At 40.1% G+C, this 20,562-nt stretch overlaps 1 protein-coding gene across 4 annotated transcripts in view; it reads left to right on the top strand.

Annotated features, from left to right (window-relative positions):
* Positions 1-1,079, top strand: part of PRDM5 (PR/SET domain 5) — a 132,613-nt gene extending 131,534 nt beyond the window's left edge. For all 4 annotated transcript variants that reach the window (XM_077814424.1, XM_077814423.1, XM_077814421.1 and 1 more), the window contains one exon: positions 915-1,079. In XM_077814424.1, coding sequence (XP_077670550.1) covers positions 915-1,079 — 165 coding nt within the window. The remainder of the gene's footprint in view (positions 1-914) is intronic.
* The last annotated feature ends 19,483 nt before the right edge of the window (positions 1,080-20,562 follow it).

Raw genomic sequence — 20,562 nt, 5'->3', positions numbered from 1 at the left:
TCAATATGAGACAGGGTTACAGAATCAGAACCTAAGTTAAGGGAACATTGAATGAGCAATAGGCTACTTAGTGGATTATTCCTTATTAGTATATTTTTAGGTTCAAATCCAGCTCCCAGTGCCCAAGCCAAATATCGGGGAAGGAAGATTAGCAGATATACAGGGAGGCAGGAAGGAGAAATCCTCTGCACTTCTTCCAAACTATGGAATGGGTGCAGAGCCACTCTGTAGAAGCTGTGCAGGGTTGAGGGGAAGGAATGGAAATAGTATCATGTGACTCATATGACCAATCATGACTGACTAACAGTTCTTATTTCAAATGACAAGTGAATACATTGCACGAGCTATACAAAGAGTTTAAAATTCATTGAGTGAAGGCAAATAAATAATTTGGAAGAAATTGCAGTCTGACAGTCAATGTGCAGAAAAGCTAAATTTGTCAACTAACTTTTTTGTTCAGTTATTAGATAGGGCTTGGTCTATGAATTCACAATATGCAAGACATAAATTTAAGGCCTAATTTTGCAAATATGTGCACATGTGAGTACTTCACCCACATGAGCAGTCCTGCCAGCTTCAGTGCAATTCTTTTGAAGAACTTGGAAGCCATTGACTTCAATACAACTATGCATATGAACAAAGTAACAAGTTCCTCAGTGCTTCCAGCAGTGTGGTGTTTTGTTTTGTTTTAAATGCCCATGTTGCCAACTGTTAACCTAAGAAAACAAAGATACAAGAAACCGAGCAATATAACTTAAAGGAAGTTAGGAGTTCATCTTTCAAAATCTTAGCTCATGTTTTCGGTTTTGCAAATACATAATACAATGATACATGAGTTCCTAGCATTGATTTAAAATAAAACTTTCAGGTTTTTTGAAAATTTATTGATTTTTGTCTTGTTTTCCCTACTTTAGGTTTGTGATTTATCCTTCAGCCTGAAGAAAATGTTGATCCGACACAAGCTGACTCACAACCCCAATCGTCCAATGGCTGAATGCCAGCTTTGCCACAAGAAGTTTACAAGAAATGACTACCTCAAAGTGCACATGGAAAATGTCCATGGAGAAACTGACAGCTAACCATGGCTTATGCAAGAAAAGTGTGTCTAGTGTTCAAGAGTGTTCCATCTGTACATGTACAAACTCCAGACTTCTCACCTGATGACTGAGCAGAGTCAGGAGAAATAACTGTAATGTGTTCACAATCTTTTTTCCATTTTGCTTTGTGTTTATGTTACTAGAGTTTTTTTAATCAAGTAAAACACTGTTTGAAGATAAGAGAACTTTTCTTTCTCTTATAAGTTAAACAATTTTATTTGCAGCCTTGATACCTTAGATCTTGGTGGTGTTATCCTGAAATTTTGGACGTAGATCAGTGTATCTAAAGCTTCTGGAGCACAGGAAAGGCAGTTGGATAAATTCACTTTCATCCTGACTGACCAGTGATCCAAGCAAATTTTATTCAGATATTAACACCACGCTTTATTAGAACATAGTTTCTTCATACTTTTAGTGCCTTTAATCATTAGATAAAATTGACTAATTTTGTGGCATCTCAAGATCAATTTAATGTATGGTACAGAAACTGCAGGAGTCTTGACTCTCACGCACTTCATCAGCAAGAAAGGCGTAACTTCTAGTTGCCATTGTGTGAGACAAGTCAAGAGCAACGGCTGTGAACGATTAGGTTTAAAAAACATATTAATGCCCACAGTTGTAACTGGCAGGGCCAGGAGGGAAAAAAACCTGGCTTCTGCAGATACAATTGTCTGGTTAAGGCAAAAAATGTGTATTCAATTTACTGGGGGAAATGCTGTTCCCTGAGGTTTTATCCTGTGGAAATCAGCTGCCCTGATTATCCCCCTTAAATGGCTTTGGTTTTCATAAAACTGTTAATGAGCACCAGGAAAAAAATATTGCATACAACTGGGTAACATTCAAATTCTCCCAGATGTTAGAATAAGATTTGTATTCCACAGTTCTTAAAAAGAATTCTCATATGTTATCCATGTATGCTACTGTATAACAAAGAGCTCATTTTTACCTAATGAGACTGTGAAAAGCATAACTCTAGCAGTAGATTGCATTTGAGGTCCTATACAATTCCTCAGTAGTCTTCACAGTTAAACATTAGGGCTCTGCCTGTGTGTTCACATTCATTTTAGTTTACATGGACCAATACTGTTAAAAATAATTTGTAACTATACACCTTGCTCCTGCTAAAAGTTTATCTCAGTTGCTGATGGGAAATGTTGTAAACTTTCTCCTGGACTGCAAGTGACCAGACAGACACTGGATGGATGAGCAAGAGGAAATAGAAGGTGAAATCCTGGCCCCACTGAAGTCAATGGTAAAACTCATATTTGACTTCACTGGGGACGGTGAATTTCAACCACTGTTTCCATTCTGGAAGGAAATGAGGGGGCCAGAAGCATCATCTTTTCTTTCTCTATTCATAATCTTTTATTTTGGATCCTATTCCACAGGATAGCCTACAGTCAATTCTCAAAACTGAAGAGAAAATATGTAGTTATCAGTAACATTATTAATTTTCACAAATGTGAACAGAACACAACATGGGTTCCTGTTGGAACTCAAAAGAAAGCATATCACTAATAAGTGTGTTCTGAAGAAAAGACTATTTCAGGGGGTTGCCCACATTTCCATAGTCTTCACCATATTTTATTACAAGACTATTTTTTGGAGCACCTCCCTTCCCATTAAAGTTCTGTAGTACTGTGGGGCAACTGTGGCAATTGTTTACATGGTGACATTTTATAAGAAAGATTTTTAATGTACTTACTTGTCTTTTAATGCAATTAATGAGCTGGAAATAAGGAGGAAGCACCGTAACTTTGGGCCAGACTCAACACACACTGAAATCAATGGGTTTTTCCATATAGTCCAGTGGCCTTTTCCATATATTCCAGTGGCCTTTTGTTTAGGCACCATGTGACCAACAGGTCAAAGGGACCCTCTGCTCTATCTGGATGATACTAAAATCTGTCATCCAAAAACTTGCTTATAAAAATAGAGTAGACACAATAGTAATAAGCCAATGGATATGATGCCACACATATAACATGTAATTATAATGGGCCAATCTCAGTTACACTAATGTAAATCCAGTGTAGCACCATTGAATTAATCAGATTTGACAATAGTGTAACTGAGGAGAATTTATCACGTGCATATGTTGTCATTTTATATTTGATACATTATAACCTATGATATTTCATTTTAATTAAAATACAACTTATTTTCCTATATTTTATAACAGTTTGTCTCAATGTCCTATTTTAGGTGCAGAACATGTGTTTCATTTTTTTTAATTCATTATTCAACAATGGTTGGTTCATTTTATTGCATTCAGTTTGATTTTTGAAATACATATTGAATCTTATTTTATTAAGTAGGACATCTGTACATTTGGGAAGAGGAGAATAATTGGGAATGTTTTGTTAGTTTTGGAATCTCAACTACCTTTGTGAAACTTCAAAATGTAGATTTCTTTATGCATAGTTTGGTGTCTGAGAATCTGATGAAACTCTGAAGACTTACCAATTTTGTCTGTTTTAATTATATATATCACAGGTGTGTGAGACAAATACTGCAAAAGACTAAGTTGGATTTATGTTTACTCTATCAGGAAAGTTCTTGTGAAGGAGTTTACTGGCAAGGATATTTGCAGAAACAGATGATTTAAAATTAACTTGTTGCTGTTATTAGTATAAGAAATCTGATACCAAGAGTTACATTCAGCCAATAGGTTTCAGAGTAACAGCCGTGTTAGTCTGTATTCGCAAAAAGAAAAGGAGGACTTGTGGCACCTTAGAGACTAACCAATTTATTTGAGCATGAGCTTTTGTGAGCGAACAGGAACATAACCCTGTGTTCTGTTTTGGTGGTGGTGGTGGTGGTTGTTGTAATTCCTCTTATTGGCAAAAATAAAATAAAATAAAAAACAATTTGGGTGGGATTTGGTTTCTTTCCCCCGCTACCTTTCTCCTCCTCTTTTGTTTTCTCACTTTTTAGTGACAAAATATGAATAGGAGGAAAGGAGGGGGAGGGAGGAAAAAAACCCGAAAAGATATTTTTTTAAAATTGATTTTTTTATTTCATTTTCAGATGAAAATGTGTTCCTTTTCAAAACTCCATGGAACACTTTTCAGTTTATTAATAATTTCTACCAATAATTTGGTGAACAATTTTGAATAGTGATTTTTCTCAGATGTGATTATCTGCTCACAGATAATGCATGAACGGGAAAAAATTAATTTTTAGTAATTTTATTTCGTGTCAAAGCACTACTGAATAAATAGCAGCAAAAGTTCAATTATACGTGTATGTACTGTAACTGATAGTTGCAGCTGTGTGTTTGACAAGTTCTTTCATTAGCCGGGATGGTAATGGTCAATATTTGGAAGAGACACCTCCAGGGAAAACATAAGCAGGAGGTGCAGAAAGTGATGCTGAAGTTTCAGCAGGCTGTAACCTACCTCAGAGCTGAATCTTGTAATCATGCCCATCTGGAACTTCAGGAGTTTGAGTATATTAAGAACAAAAAGAATCCTAACAGTGGTATTGGTCCATTACTAGATGAAAATGGAAGAATTGTCAATAATAATGCAGAAATGGTAGAAATGTACAATAAATATATCTGTTGTATGTTTGGGGAAAAAACAGATGATAGTCATATCATATGATGATAACACCCTCTCAATTCCAACTTAACATCATCCTGAGTTACAACAGCAACTATTAAAAGTTAGACATTTTCAAATCAGGAGCTGTGGCTAATATACATCCAAGAGTTTTCAAAGAACTTGACTTTCAAAAAGTCTTGGAACACGGGGGGAGTTCCAGAAGAAGAAAGCCCATGTTGTGCCAATATTTAAAAAGAGTAAATGCAGTGACTCAGGTTATTTTAGGCCTGTCAGTTTGACATCGATCCCAGCTAAATTAATGGAGTAGTTAATATGGGGACTTGATTAATAAAAAATTAAAGGACGGTAATATAATTAATGCCAATCAATATGGGTTTATGGAAAATAGATTCTGTCAAATTAAGCTGTTCCTTTTTTTTTTAAATGAGATTAGAAGTTTGGTTGATAAAAGTAATAGTTTCGATGTAACAGACTTCTCTAAGGCATTTGACTTGGTACTACACAATAATTTGATTAAACAAACTAGAATGACACAAAGTTAACTTGGCACACATTAAATGGATTAAAAACTGTCTAGCTGATAGGTCTCAAAATGTATTTGTAAATGGGTTCTAAAGGAATTATTTTGGTGAAGTTCTGTGGCCTGTGTTATACAGGAGGTCAGACTAGATCAGTGGTTCCCAAACTGGGGTTCATAAAATGTTACAGGGGGTTCTTGGGGAAAAATTCCCTAATGGCGGACAGAGCTGTCCCTAGGGACCCCGACAGGACTGGGCCAGCAGCCAGGAGCCCCTGGACTTCCAAGAGCTAAGCAGATCAAAGCAAGCATATCTATCACACTGAGGAGATTTAAACTTCAAGACTCCTTATAAGAAATGGAAAGGGAGGTGGATATTTTTTGCTGTTTTTAAAATTAAATAGACAGCTAGTATCGTTTTAAAAATTATTATGAAGAACAACTTTAAGCTTTGTTGTAACATGTATTGTTTGCCTGGACTGTCTGAGACCTGAATGCTTGTGTAGGAGGAACTCTTTGAGTTGGCTTCTTAAATACCTTCATGCTGTTTCATTTCTGATATTCCTTGATGAAACATAGGAGCCTTGTCTTATAACAGGCTTATTCAAAGTGATACAAGCTACGAAAGTGAAATCTTGGAAGAGTGTTGCCGTTTTCATGTAATAAAAATACTGTAATGATAAATAATAATTAGTGTGTAATAAGCATGTCATAAAAACAAATTGTATATTTCCAAGATCACTGCTTTTATAATTTATACTCGGGTAAAGGAGAAAATCCCTGGAAATACTCATTTTTAGGAGGGGGGTTCTCAAGACTTGACATTTTAGTGAAAGAGGTTCACAGGTTGTTAAAGTTTGGGACCAATGGACTAGATGATCTCAAGGGTCTCTTCTGGCCTTAGAGTCTATGAATCTATGCATTTACTCATGGGCAAAAATGTTTGCAGAGCATTCGCTGAGTCAGTACAGAACCAATGCCTGTCTTTGAAGCTGCAGGTAATTCTATTAGAAGAGCTGCTATGTTCTGTCCAAGAAGCAGATGTATTTCACTGGTTTGGGGGGTAATGTGACCTGTATTACAGTGTTCACAATACTGAACTGTATACTCGATATAAACTCAGTATAGAGCACAATTATAAACCCTGTTTCTAGTTGGCCATAACTTCTTAAAAAAACGGTTCTTTCAGAATAAAACGAACTTTCCATTGATTGTCTGATACCAGATATGGTTTGAGGTTTTTTTAATCTGAAGAAAATTCCCTTCAACCAATTTTAAGTAACAGGAGAGTGAAATATGCCATTTTACGTCTATTGTTCCCTGCTCCCCCTCCAGCCACCCCCCGCCGTGTGCACATGCTTTTTTGGGGGTGTGGGGAGGCTCTTTGATAGTTCAATGAGCAAAACAAAAATATTAATTTGTTGATATGATTCATGTGTCTTGAGTCAGACACAGCCAACTCTTCCAAAACAAAACGTCAGTGACAGGAGACAAATAATCATATGTGAGGGGAAAAAATTAGATATTTGCAATGTTTCCTGTAGTATGTAACTTTCTTCATATCTTAGCCTTCCATTTTTTTTCTTTGTTCTCCACTGCAAAGTCCATCCCAATGTAAACTGATGAACTCTTGCTAAGAAACCCATATTGCAGAAAACGCCTCCTCTTTTATATGGCACACTTGGAGAAGCTTATATTTTTCCCCAAACATTTTCCTGCTGTCTGATGTAGTTTACAGTCCACTTAACAGGTAACATTCTGAAAAACAGTCACGAGAACGCATACCTCATTGTGAGGAGGATTTCTTCAGAGTCGAGTGCAATTTCTTGACAAATACAGCATACCTATGCCTGAATCTAAAATACGCTGCCACCACCACATTTCACCTGATTACATGGCTTAGCAATGACTATATAGTCCAGCACACTGGACTGGCTCTTGACAGAATAATGTTTGTGAGCCAGAGCAAACCACCAAATACCAGTGGAATGTTGTAATAAAGTCAGTCAGTATTTATAAAGTCTTTTAAACTAGAACTCCCAGGTATGGCTACAACTGACAGCTGAAGGTCCATTTAGGAATATCATCTCAATGTAGACTAGGCACAGTAGAACACTGAACCTCAAGTTACAGAAGCCAGAGCTTGTAAAACAATATTTGAACCCACACTGGATTATTGAACTTCAGCAATGAAGGGCTGAAACCTGCCTTCTGACTGTGTGCAAACACAAGAGCCCTCTTTGAATAAGATGCCATGCAGTAGCAGAGAGCAGCAATAAATGGTGAACTTTTCCTTCTTTAATACACCACATTAACATAAGAAACAAATATAAAGCCTTGGATACAAGTTCCTTTTACTCTTTTTGTCTTCTCAGGGAAGAACCATTTGCCTTTTCAGTTGATCAGAATGTTTCTCCTTGTTTAGGATGTTTTTTTAAAATAAAGCTTGAGACACCTATTCCAATGCTCAAATCATAACACTGATAACCAAAGATTAATGTAACATTTCTTTCAGACCTCAAGATCATTTACATAATCATAAATTATGGCATCAATTCTGCAAATTGTACATGCTTATTTTATGTACTGTGAATAGTCCTAGTAAAGTAAGTTAAGCAGAATAGTGGCCTACATACATAGAAACAAAAAATTAAGGTTGCAATTTTAAAACGTGACTCAGAATATTATGTTCCCAGAGTAATACAATTAATTCTCTCATCTGTGACACGTATTTTGTATATTAAACTATTACTATATATCCAAATATACCTATATAGTGTACACATGAGATTACTTACCCTATCCTTTTTCTTCCTTGTGTGTAGAAATTCATGACATAAATTAAATACATTTAATGCATTTAAAACTTATTCTTTACAGAATAATAAGATTTTGCTTGTGCATATTAATGTGAGTATTTTATGCTCCTGACAGCTTTGGAACATTCACCTCATTGGAAGGATTAGGATAAGGGAGAGGTGAGTTCACAGCTCTGCTGTTGCTAATGTTAGATGGAATGTATTTTTGCAAGAAAAAAACGTTAGTCTGATGCCACCCGTAGAAAGGCTGTAATTTTTGGCTTTCACAGAAGTCTGGTGTTGTCCTACATTAAGAGCAATGCAGTCACACAGCTCCAAAGGAAACTCCAGGAAACACTGCCTCTGCAGGAGACAAAATGCCTCTCAGACCTTCCCAAAGCACATGGGGATGACAGCATGCAAAATCCCCTTTGGCTGGCCACCTCTGATAGATGGAGCTAGGGGGAAGGGATGTACCATTAGCGATGAAAAGGATTGTAAGTTGTGTGTCAGATGGAAGCTTCAGTGCAGCCCAGCACTGCCTTTTTGGCCAAGAATAGTTCAGAATTTGACTAAGACACTGTAGCTAATTATACTTATCAAGCCAATTTTTAATTGACTCAAACCCTTATGAATGTTTGCTGAAAAAAGTTGGTTTTAACACCACAATATCAAAAATGTTAACAGGTGAATTGACCCTAGATTTTGAGGTGCCCCATGTGAAGTAACATGCCACATCCAGCTTCCCCTACCTCCTCGATACCGCCCCCACCCCAAAAAACCCTCTCCATCTGCCTTCTCCCTAGCCTTTTTGTCCCAGATAACCTATTTCTGAGGCTCTTCAGCTTCTAGTGACCCATAAAATGGAATAGTTGCAAGTTTGAGCACAAGAAAAAGTTTCTAAAGACTAGGCCCAGTTGGATAATTCAACTGCTCCTTTGGTCTAATGGCGCCAGAGTCAGATAGGGCCACAAACAAAGAATCAGATGTGGTGCTTTGGCTTGCAGTTTGGACATTTGTATGTGCTGTGGTACCTCTAGAAGGAGGGGGCATATGGGATTGCACAGATCACATAAACCATAAGGCTGTTGCTGATCAGTAGTCCCTCTTGAATTAAAAACATACCAATTCAAATTTTAATCAGTGAATACTGTTCTTAATTTCACCTAATTGTTCAAATAGATATTTTCCTAGTATTCCTAGTGTATTTGTAATACAGATATATATTTTTAAAGCCTATTATTTCCGAATTAGGCCTTTATTATCTTTGTAAGCTGGGACTGAAGTTAGTTGATCTTTTAATATCACATAAATAAGGAACAAAATGGATATACTGCTTCACAGCAAGGAACGTGGTGCATAAAGCTTTCACTGACACTTTCACTCTGTTCTATTTGTTCTGCTCAAGTGACATTTATATTTCAGGCTACTAAGTCGCTGCTTAACCTTAGCTATGTCTCCAGTTACACAAGAAATGAGATCAGAGGCCTTGTGTGACTGCACTCTGTCATCACCCTCCAACGACGAAAGAAACCAGGAGGAAACAACAACCCAGAATGGCACAGATAGAGAGACCAGATGCTCCGTTTCTGACTGAGGTAGGAGGAAAAGCATTTCTGAACTTCCTTTACTCTATGTGGCATAAGGTTAGTTACCCCAGAATGATACAGACAGCAAGATAGGGAAATAAAAGCAAACAATTATTTATTTATTTATTTATTTTTTGCTGGTGGTGGAAGCAAATGTTTTGTTTGGTTGGTTTTTTTTAATGGTAACTTGTTTTAATGCTCTTTTTTTTTTTTTAAGTGGCTTTCCAGAGAGTGGTGCAAAATGCTTTGACTGACAAACCTTGATCTGAACTAACTGCCAGAGAGAGTGCAGCAGGGGTTTTATGGATATGAAACATTCCAATAGAAGAAAAGGAGTACTTGTGGCACCATAGAGACTAACCAATTTATTTGAGCATAAGCTTTCGTGAGCTACAGCTCACTTCATTGGATGCTGTAGCTCACAAAACCTTATGCTCAATTAAATAGGTTAGTCTCTAAGGTGCCACAAGTACTCCTTTTCTTTTTGCGAATACAGACTAACACGGCTTTTACTCTGATTCCAATAGAAGGGATTTTTTAAGTTGAGACCTTCAGCACATTTCCTAAGAGTCTGGCTCTTTTTATTATTTTAAAGAGGTGCACAGTGATCAATAGCAACAAAAAGAATCAACTAAGTTTTGAAAAGATTCTAATTGCTGGAGGTTTAAGTGTCTCATTGTAAGCTGAACAGGATGGCATGAAAGCAATGTGACTTGGTACAATTCAACAAATGCTCTGTACAGACCAATTGAAACTGCATCATCTAAGGAAACTATCTATGTGCCTGTGATTCTTTTCCACCCCCCTCCACACACTCTCTCTCACTCACTTTTTTTCTCTCTCTCACGCTTACAATAGAAACAAAAAACTTTGCCAGGCCATTTCTGAAGGAGAATTGTCTCGCTGGAGTTAATGACCCTGAGTTATGCCTCAAGCCATCAACTCCTTCCAACAGGTTGTTAATCTTCAGGAAATACCCTGAGCTTAGTCATTATTGTTTAATTGAAATGAAGAGTAAGAGATAGAAGAACTGTCATCTAGGTTTCTGAAAATAATGTTAAATCCGGGTTCTAATCCTACAAGCATTCAGAGGAGCAGTATTCAGACAAAGAGCATTGTCATTGCAGTAACCTATAAAGCAAGACACCTTTTCCTGACGAGGTGTAAACCCCAATTAAGCAAAAGCATGCATTTAAGTCTATTCATGGAAGACAAACAGAAGGTTAAGTGTTTTGCTGAATAGGGATGCAGAGTTGAATTGGGGGAGGGCGGTATGTCTACACTACAGATGCTACTGTGGCATTGTTATACACTGTAGGGCTGTAGTGTAGACGCACACTAAAGCAACAGAAGGGTTTTTCCATCACAGAAGTAACACTCTCTCTGGGCGATGGTAGCTCGGTCAAAGAAAGCATGGTTCTATTGATCTAGTCTTGTCAACAGGAACTGGTCATTTAGGTGGCTATAGTTTTGACGCTCAGGGACTCTGAATTTTTCACACCCCTGAGCACCGAAACTATTTCAATTGTTTTAAGTTTAGGCCAGGCCTTAAATCTTATCTCTCACCAGAGTAAATTGGAAGTAATACCCTTTAAGTCAACAGTCACAGCAATGTAAGAAAAAGGACTTTTACTCTATCAGTATGATTTCTGCACATTATAGCTGCCAAAGGAGAATCAAGATAATTGCATTTAAAAAAACAAAACCCACAAAAACATTGTAAGATAGTAGTAATCAAGCAAAATTGAGGTTCCGAGCATGGACTCTTGTATAAGGCATTTGACTGAGTCAATATTCTATTCCTGGCTCTGCCAGTGACCTGTGTGTGACCTTGGGCAAGTCACTTCACTTTTGTGTCCCTCTTTCCCATCTCACCTTTCATCTTCTCTATTTAGACTGCAAGCTCTTCAGGACAGGAACCTTTTCACTATCTGTTTATACAGTGCCTAGCACACTGGGGCCCTGATCTTGGTTGGTGTTTCCAGGTGTAACTAATACAAATAATTGTTGATAGTAATAATAATTAGTAACTTGGAGGACATGCTCCTATTATTAACTAGAGGGAGGGACTTGATTGTTGAAAATACAGTTGAGGGCTATTCATTTAAATTGGCCACTAATCCCCAGGAAATGCCCTTTCTTGGGGTTGTTGCTGTTGTTCACTGGAGAGGAAAATAACTGTTCTATATGGACTTCTATTTAATAGATTATGCAGTTTTCTGTTGGCTTAGAATTAATACCCCATAAATGCTACCAAAAAAAGTATTAAAAAAGAAGTTTGTCTTCTTTCTCATTAAACATACTTGCTCTGAAAAATATGATTTAATTTTATAAATGTTTTGTTGCATTGTGCTCAGAATGTAAGCTCTTTGGAGCAGGGACCATACCTTGGTATGTTTCTGCACTATGCCTAGCACAAAGGGCCCCCAGGAACCACTAGGCTATAAATAATGATGATAACATTCCTCTCTTTCGATATGTTGAATAGTGGAAGAAGCGTCCATACAGTTGGCCAAACAATGTTTTACTGGAGGGAGTTTGTTTTAATTTGTGTTCCTCCTCAAACAGGGCATTTCACAAAAAGGGGACCATTAATAAAAAGGGGTCTTATTATTCTTTTATGAAGGCAAAGACTGTAAGCCCTTAAATCCACAGACTCAGTTCCAGTTTAACAGCTGTTTAAACAAAACTGGGAAGAAGTACTGCAACAGATAGTGCTGCTGCAGGATTATAGGCCTTCACTGGTGTGTTGTCAAGGTTAACCCTTTGGTGGCCACTTCTATTAGCATCACATCTTCACATATTCTTTAACATATTATACCTGCCAGATTAAGAGTCTGTCATGTATCAGCTTGCAAATCAATGGAATCCAAAATTCTTTCACCAAATAAACGCTTATTAGTAGATCTTCTGGGCTTGAAAGCCCATTTATCTTTACCTAATATGACATGTACAGGGCAAGAGCTAACTTTTCCAGCCAGGTCATTTATGCTGTGATAAAACACGGACATTTCTTTGTTTGCATCTGTGGATGACATGTTCATTTTCACAACAGACAGACTGAATGTTGTTAGGAACTACTTCATAAGAGGAAAAGAATAAGTAGGTTGGAATTAAATGTGAGTTCAGAGAAGATGCCCTGATACTGAAGGAGAAGTTTTTCAGTTATAGATAACTCTGTGTTTTTTGTGTCCCCTCACCTAGAGTTGGGTTGTAAATATCATAGGATAATAGAATCTGAGATTGGAAAGATCTGTCTGATGATTGAGCCCAAATCCCAGCAAATGCATGATGGAAGTGGTATTAGTAATTAAACTTTCGCTATACTTGATCTTACCCAACGGACTAGCAAAGAATTTTCTGTGAAAGCTACACCAATCAACTAAACTGTTAGGTGCACTGTACCATTCCCAGGTACAATGAGTCACATATGTAATGTTACTGCTGCATGATAGCTTCTAGAAATGTGAATTAAATACACCTCTACCCTGATATAATGCGGTCCGCGGGAACCAAAAAATCTTACCGCATTATATCGAACTTGCTTTGGCCCCCCTGCTCCTTGTCCCCTGACTGCCCCCTTCAGAGACCCCCCCATCCCTAATCACCCCCAGGACCCCACCCCCTACCCAACCGCCCTGCTCCCTGTCCCCTGACTGCCCCGACCCCTAGCCACACTCCCGTCCCCTGACAGGCACTCACCAGCAGCGGCGGGAAGCGGAGCGATGCAGCCCCAGCCCACTCCACTGAGTCAGCTCCCAGCTGTGGCGCTCCGCTTCCTGCCACCGGTGAGTGTGGGGAGGTTGAGGAAAGGATGCCCCTGTACTCACCAGCAGCGGGAAGCGGAGCACCACGGCTGGGAGCTGGCGGAGTGGAGCAGGCTGGAGCTGGGCTGCTCTGCTTCTGCTAGTGAATGCAGGGGGATCCCTTGCCCAAACCCCGTCCCCCGAGCAACACAGCTGGGGCCGGGGTGAGGGAAGGGGAGCGGGGTGCTCCTGGCCCCCCGCTAATCACCTGGGCCACTCTGGGCCTGCGGGGCCCCCAAAAGTGCCCCCTACAGCTCCTGCATCCCAGACCCTGGGGTGGGGGGAGGCCTGCTTAACACATTGTATGCGAATCCGTGTTATATCAGGTCACGTTATATCTGGGTAGAGGTGTATTAATTTCAACAAAACCAAATAACTGATGTTTTCCCTGAAAGAAATCTTACAATCTGCCTTGAGTAAGGGGAAGTGTGTCATTGCACTCTGTCCTTGAGCAGAGCAGGGATACAATTTGTCACTCTTTGACTCAGAGTCCAATTTGCTCCTCCTCTCCTCTTGCTCCAGGCAGGAAGTAAACTACGCAAGCCCTCTTCCTGGCGTAGCTTATTTCCCCATCTGTACTGGCCAGCCCATGGAGCGGGGGAACAGATCAAAGCATCTGTCCACTTCTCATCCCGTTGTGTGGACTGGGGAGTCAGGGCTTGGGAGCAGTTACTTTCTCCCCCTGCACAGCTCCTTGTAACATGGGTGGCAAAGTAAAAGGGCCTCCTTAAACCGCATGTAGCCAGGTTGATGGCTTACAAGGATATTTATCAAAGAAGGAGAGAATATCTACCTCCCCAGTCCTAAATAAATTACTGGCCTTTAAAACTTAGGATTTGCCTGTGATTTCTCCTCTTGGTAAAATGCTTAGCTTAATATAGCATTTCTCATGTTGAAACATTTGCTAATTAATCCAAATTAAAATGCAATAACAAACATGAATGCAGCTGGGAAGAAAACAGCTGATAAATATGACCAGTTTGCCATTGGAAGGCAGAATTTTCCCATGTTCTTTAACCATTAAGGGCAGATTGAGAACTCCTTATTCCTTTTGGTGGGCTCCTACTGAAGAATGCATGAATGTGAAGCAACAATGACTTTATTGCCTCTGCAAGCGGTGATCGAAGGGGGGAGGGGAGGGCAATGGGCTTACAGGGAAGTTGAGTGAACCAAGGGGGTGAGTTTTCATCAAGGAGAAACAAACAGAACTGTCACACCGTAGCCTGGTCAGCCATGAGACTGGTTTTCAAAGCTTCTCTGATGCGCAAAGGGCCCTGCTGTGCTCTTCTAACCGCCCTGGTGTCTGGCTGCGCGTAAGCAGCCAGGCGATTTATGGCGGGGTGGGAGGTTGGTGCAAATGTCTCCCCCTTACTCTCACAGATATTGTGGAGCACACAGCAAGCAGTAAGAACAGTGGGAATATTGATTTCGCTGCGGTCTAAGCGAGTCAGTAAACTGCACCTGTGCGCTTTTACATGTCCAAATGCACATTCTACCACCATTCTGCACTTGCTGAGCCTGTAGCTGAACAGCTCCTGACTACTGTCCAGGGTGCCTGTGTATGGCTTCATGAACCATGGCATTAAGGGGTTAGCTGCGTCCCCAAGGATAACTATAGGCATTTCAACATCCCCAACGGTTATTTTCTGGTCTGGAAAGTAAGTCCCTTGCTGCAGCAGTTCATACAGACCAGAGTTCCTAAAGATGCGAGCGTCATGTACTTTTCCCGGCCATCCCACGCTGATGATGGTGAAATGTCCTTTGTGATCCACCAGTGCTTGCAGCACCATTGAAAAGTACCCCTTGCGGTTTACGTACTGGCTGCCAAGGTGATCCAGTCCCAAGATAGGGATATGCATTCCATCTGTCACCCCACCACAGTTAGGGAATCCCATTGTAGCAAAGTCATCCACTATGACCTGCACATTTCCCAGAGTCACTACCTTTGATAGCAGCAGCTCAGTGATTGCATTGGCTACTTGAATCACAGCAGCCCCCACAGTAGATTTGCCCACTCCAACTTGATTCCCGACTGACCGGTAGCTGTCTGGCGTTGCAAGCTTCCACAGGGCTATTGCCATTCACTTGTGAACTGTAAGGGCGGCTCCCATCTTGGTATTCTTGCGCTTCAGGGCAGGGGAAAACAAGTCACAAAGTTCCATGAAAGTGCCCTTACACATGCGAAAGTTTCTCAGCCACTGGGAATCATCCCAGACCTGCAACGCTATGCAATCCCACCAGTCTGTGCTTGTTTCCCAGGGCCAGAATCGGTGTCTCACAACATGAGCCTGTCCCATTGCCACGAGGATGTCCAAATTACCAGAGCCTGTGCTTTGAGAGAAGACTGTGTCCAAGTCCTCATCACCCTCGTCACCGCGCTGCCGTCGCCTCCTCGCCTGCTTTTGCAGGTTCTGGTTCTGCACATACTGCAAGATAATGCGCAAGATGTTTACAATGCTCATAACTGCCGCGGTGATCTGAGAGGGCTCCATGCTTGACGTGGTGTGGCGTCTGCAGGAGACCAGAGTTGCAGGGGAAGTGGTGATTGGATGACCAGTTTTGCAGACCTACTGCACTGTCTGCTCCCAGGACACAACAGCTGAGTGGGCTGCACGCTTGCCGTGGTATAGCGAGACAAGAGCAGCCGAGCAGAGTTGCAGCGGATGACGACGATCATATAGAGGACCTGCAAGACCACCAGCAGAGTGGCAGCAGAAGCGGTCGTTCGATGACGACGGTTTGCAGACCTACTGCACCGTCTGCTGAAAGCAATATGGCGCCCACACGGAAAAAAGACGCAAAATTATTGTCTGCCGTTGCTTTCACGGAGGGAGGGACGACTGATGACATGTACCCAAAACCACCCACAACAATGTTTTTGCCCCATCAGGCATTGGGAGCTTAACCAGAATTCCAATGGAGACTGCGGGAACTGTGGGATAGCTACCCACAGTACAATGCTCCGAAAGTCGACGCTAGCCTCGGTACTGTGGACGCACTCCGCCAGCTTAATGCGCTTAGAGGCGACACACACAATCGACTGTATAAAATCACTTTCTAAAAAATCGACGTCTATAAATTTGACCTAATTTCGTAGTGTAGACATACCCATTGAGTCTATGCTCATGAGTCGGTGCTTACTATACTAAAGGTCTATAATCCACACTAAGAAGGAAAGATCTACTGGAGAATTGAAAATGAACTTGTTTCCTAATAGACTGACTTTCATAGTTCATGCTCATCTCTTTTGTGAGCATAAAAGCCAAGGCCAGCATTAAATTTTGTTCCTAATAACAAGTTTCTTCTAGTTGATTCTGCAGTTTCCTAAATTAGAGCCCCAGCTGGGTCTGGTCAGGATATGGGCAACAGTCATATCCACAAGGATGTGGTTCATCTAGCCAGGGTTCATCTCTCCATCAATGGAGGATAAATATGTGGATGTTTTGCTTCAAAAGATCTCTTCAGAGAGATAAAAACAACCTTTACAGGCATTTACTCCAAAAGAATTTAGAGCCCACATAGTTAGTGTGCTCCAAACGGCTGTGGTGTTAGCCTTTTTCTAAAAGCAGATCCTTGCTAGATAAAGCAGCTGGTTTAACTGCTCTTTCTCCACCCAGTATCCCTCATGACATGACTTTGAGAAGAGCCAGACAAAAAGAACAACAAAAAAATGTACGTTTTCTGAAATCCAAATAAAATGGATCACAAATCAGTCCTTGGGTCTTTATTGTATTTCAGACTTGTAATAGGTGTATCCACAGCTGTTCTAGATTTTGGCAATATGTTTGTAGACATACTGAGCGTATAGTCTGAGAATCACAAAAATCATATTCTCATTCTCATCTCACACTGGTTTAACTCCACTGACCTCAAAAAATAAAAATGTTTAATACGTTCACATAGAGAGAGAGACACACACAGTAGCAAAGAGGTTTTCTCAAATTCAGAATTTTTAAATGTTGAGTGTTAAAACTAAATCTGCCTATATCCCTTTGGAAGATGGAAACCCTGCCTACACATGAGGCTGGTTTTTTTGGTCTGATTGTCATTTTATATTTGTTTTAGTCGAGTGGGGCACAACTGACTAAAGTTAGAAGGGCCCTTTCCAATTAAGATGCATTGAATAACCTATAGGGAGAAACAACGCAGCTCCAATTGTGTGGGATAGGTGGAGCTGAACATCTAGTGTATGAGTAAAATTTTCGTAGTACTGAAGTCTATTTGCAAAAGTGAACTTAGGCATTCAAGGCCAGATTTTGGAATTTGCAGCCCCAGTGGGCTCTGTGCCACCCATGCTCCCTACGGAGTGCGCGAGGCTAGTTAAACACCAAAGAAAGGGATTTTCAGAAGCCAGCCAGCTCTCTCATGCTCATTCATTTCCCTCTGTCCCTTGCAGTCTTTTGTGCAGGTACTGTGCTATTCTCCCCCAGCACCAATTATGGCCTGCATCTGACAGATATCAGGTCTTAGGTGTACTCACAGCATACCTAGACCTAGAAACAGGTGTTCCCAGCCTCGAGAGCCTGCAGGGCTTCAGCTAGGGCTGCTAGCAGCTTCTTAGCTTGGGGGGTGGCAATAGGGCACAGGCTGCTTTTGTAAATACTGACCAGCAAAAACTTAGGTGCCCCAGAGACTTGGGAACCTAGGAGAGGTTAGTGGCATCTGAGCTGTGGCTTTGAAAATGTCAGTGGCAACTACATGGTAGACTTAGGCACGTATCTGCCCCTTTAGAGGACCTTTAAAAATCTGTCCCCTAATTCCCATTGAAATCAATAGGATTTACAGCCAGATTTTAAAGGTATTTAGTCACCTAAAGATGCAGGTTGGTCCTTGGTATGTTTTTTCAAAAAGCACTCAAGCACCAAACGCTCACTGATGATCACTGACACTTAGGCTTCTTAGTGCCTGAGTCACTCAAAATGAGACATAGGTCTCGCAATGCCTAGCACCGCAATGATTCAATACTGTTAACAATCTAAGTGTTAAGTACTTCTGAAAATTTTACCCAGTCTATTTAAAACCTACCAGCAAACAGTGTAGGATACCCCAGAGGAGAAACAAACTTCTCCAGTTCCAGCTTTGAACTACCAACAGATTGGATCGTTTCAAAGAAGAAATCAAGAGGATGACCACACTTCTGTACATTTTTAAAGTTACATCTAGGGCTGGTAGTTAATAGTGACTTTGCAGTTGAAATCAATGCACAAATGTGAGACGAAAACTGTGGTCATTGCCTGTGGAATTGGAGGAGATCAGTGTCATAGATTTCAGAACAAATGAAAAACTGGGACTACATTTGGAAATGGACTTTCTATTTTCAACACATGGCAAGTTTGTGACTTTGAGCAAACACAATAGCAACAAGTTTTCCACAGTACGTGGTCAGTTCTGCTTTAAATAATGTCAAATCATTAAGTACATAGAGCACATGCTGTAATGCTCTTTACCTTTTTTCCCCTAGTATATTTTGTCTATTCCACGTGCACCAGTTTACCTGTGTTTCTGCCCTCTTGTGGATTTGAAATGTAATATATACTGTAGATTTATATTTATTGGATTTAAGTATCTGTAAGCATTTTATGGTTGTCTAATTATGTAGAGAAAAGAAAATGAAATTAGGGTGCGCTGTGGCTCTGCTGGATTTATTTGCCTAAAATACTATTTACTCTCTTTTTTTAAAAAAAAAAACACTTGAAAGACACAGATTAGTAAAAATTGACTTAATTCATCAGAAACTTCAAATGTGGTCTTCATTTCTGATCCTGCCTATTCTCACGCAGTTGCTCTTCCACTTTTGACTGCTTCAGGAAGCCAGAAGTAAAAACAAGGATGAGATGTATGAAATATCGTGTACTTATTCTGAGGCTCTTAAAGCCCTGGGAAACTTTTTTAAGGTCACTAAGAGATCAGAGCCTTCCACAACCCTCACATATAATATATAATCTGTATCTTGAAGCTTGCTGCATGTGCAGAAGAAGAAAGCTTCAAAGCTGGATACCAAGAGATTAGTCCCTGTACTAGCAAGAGCCAACAGGATCAGGCCTATGTCAAGCCACAAGGTGGAATTCTGAAAATGATGCCAGGAAATCTGAAACCCAGGTTTGAATATTAAAAACAGCATCAGTACAATGTGTGGCTGTTCTTAGTCATTCAAAATATCTTGGCCATGTTTATTTTATTTCTCTGTATGTTAAACAAATAGATAGTCCTGTGTAATGCTGTGCAAAATTATAACTTAAAAAAAGCCATGGTCCCTGCCCCATAGCATTCACCGTCAAAGGTCCAGACCCTTCAGGAAGAATCATGTGGGTGGACCCCTGAGCATCGACAGTGCCCCATTGACTTCAGTGGAGCTCTGCATGGTTGCAGTTGTCCACTCCTGTGGTTCGGTTCCCCTGTCAAGGTCAGGACCTAAATTAGACATGAAGGTAAGAGATAATGGAAGCAAATAAGGGAAAGAAGAGTGAGGTGTAAAACAAACAACCCATATATTGTGATGCTTTTAAGCAGAGATTAAGGTAGGGAATGGAAGTCAGCAATAGAGAGCTAGGGGATATTATATATATTTTTCTCTGTACCTAGTGTTTATTATTCACAATCCCACACTGTCCAAGATGCTGATGACACCTTTTGGGATATATAATATCAACATTATATAGACTGTGTCCTGTTTTCTGGAGCAGAGGCAGACAGCAGTCTTCCAAAGGGCATAGTAAACTCTTGTTACAAATCCTTACTAACAGATGGTTTTGACGAATTCGCTGATATTTTAGATGATGATTGTGGTTAAGCATTTAAATCCCATTGATTTTCAATGGGACTTAGGCACTTAAGTCAACTAGGCTTTTTTTTAATTGCTCTTTGAATGCACTAACCCATGAAGAACAACTGTCCAATGGCCATTTCTCAGTTTTAAAATGAGTCTGAGTTTACATGGACAGTGAGTCCAATTTTTATAGCTTTTTTATAAAAAAGAAATAAATATATGAAAGTTCAGTGTTAGATTATTAACTTCAATGGACTGTATTCTCCTTTTGTTTACACCAGTGTAAATCAAAACTTATGCCAAAGAGCTAGTGTACTATATGTTTAGTGAAAATGTGAGCAGAATCAGGCCCTCTGGTTTAAAACAGTCACATGTTAATGCATAATGAAGTCTTCAAAATACGTTACATCACTAAATTAA

The sequence above is a fragment of the Eretmochelys imbricata genome, chromosome 4 (genome assembly GCF_965152235.1).
Source record: "Eretmochelys imbricata isolate rEreImb1 chromosome 4, rEreImb1.hap1, whole genome shotgun sequence".
NCBI lineage: Eukaryota > Metazoa > Chordata > Testudines > Cheloniidae > Eretmochelys > Eretmochelys imbricata.
This window is presented reverse-complemented; position numbering and strand designations above follow the sequence as displayed.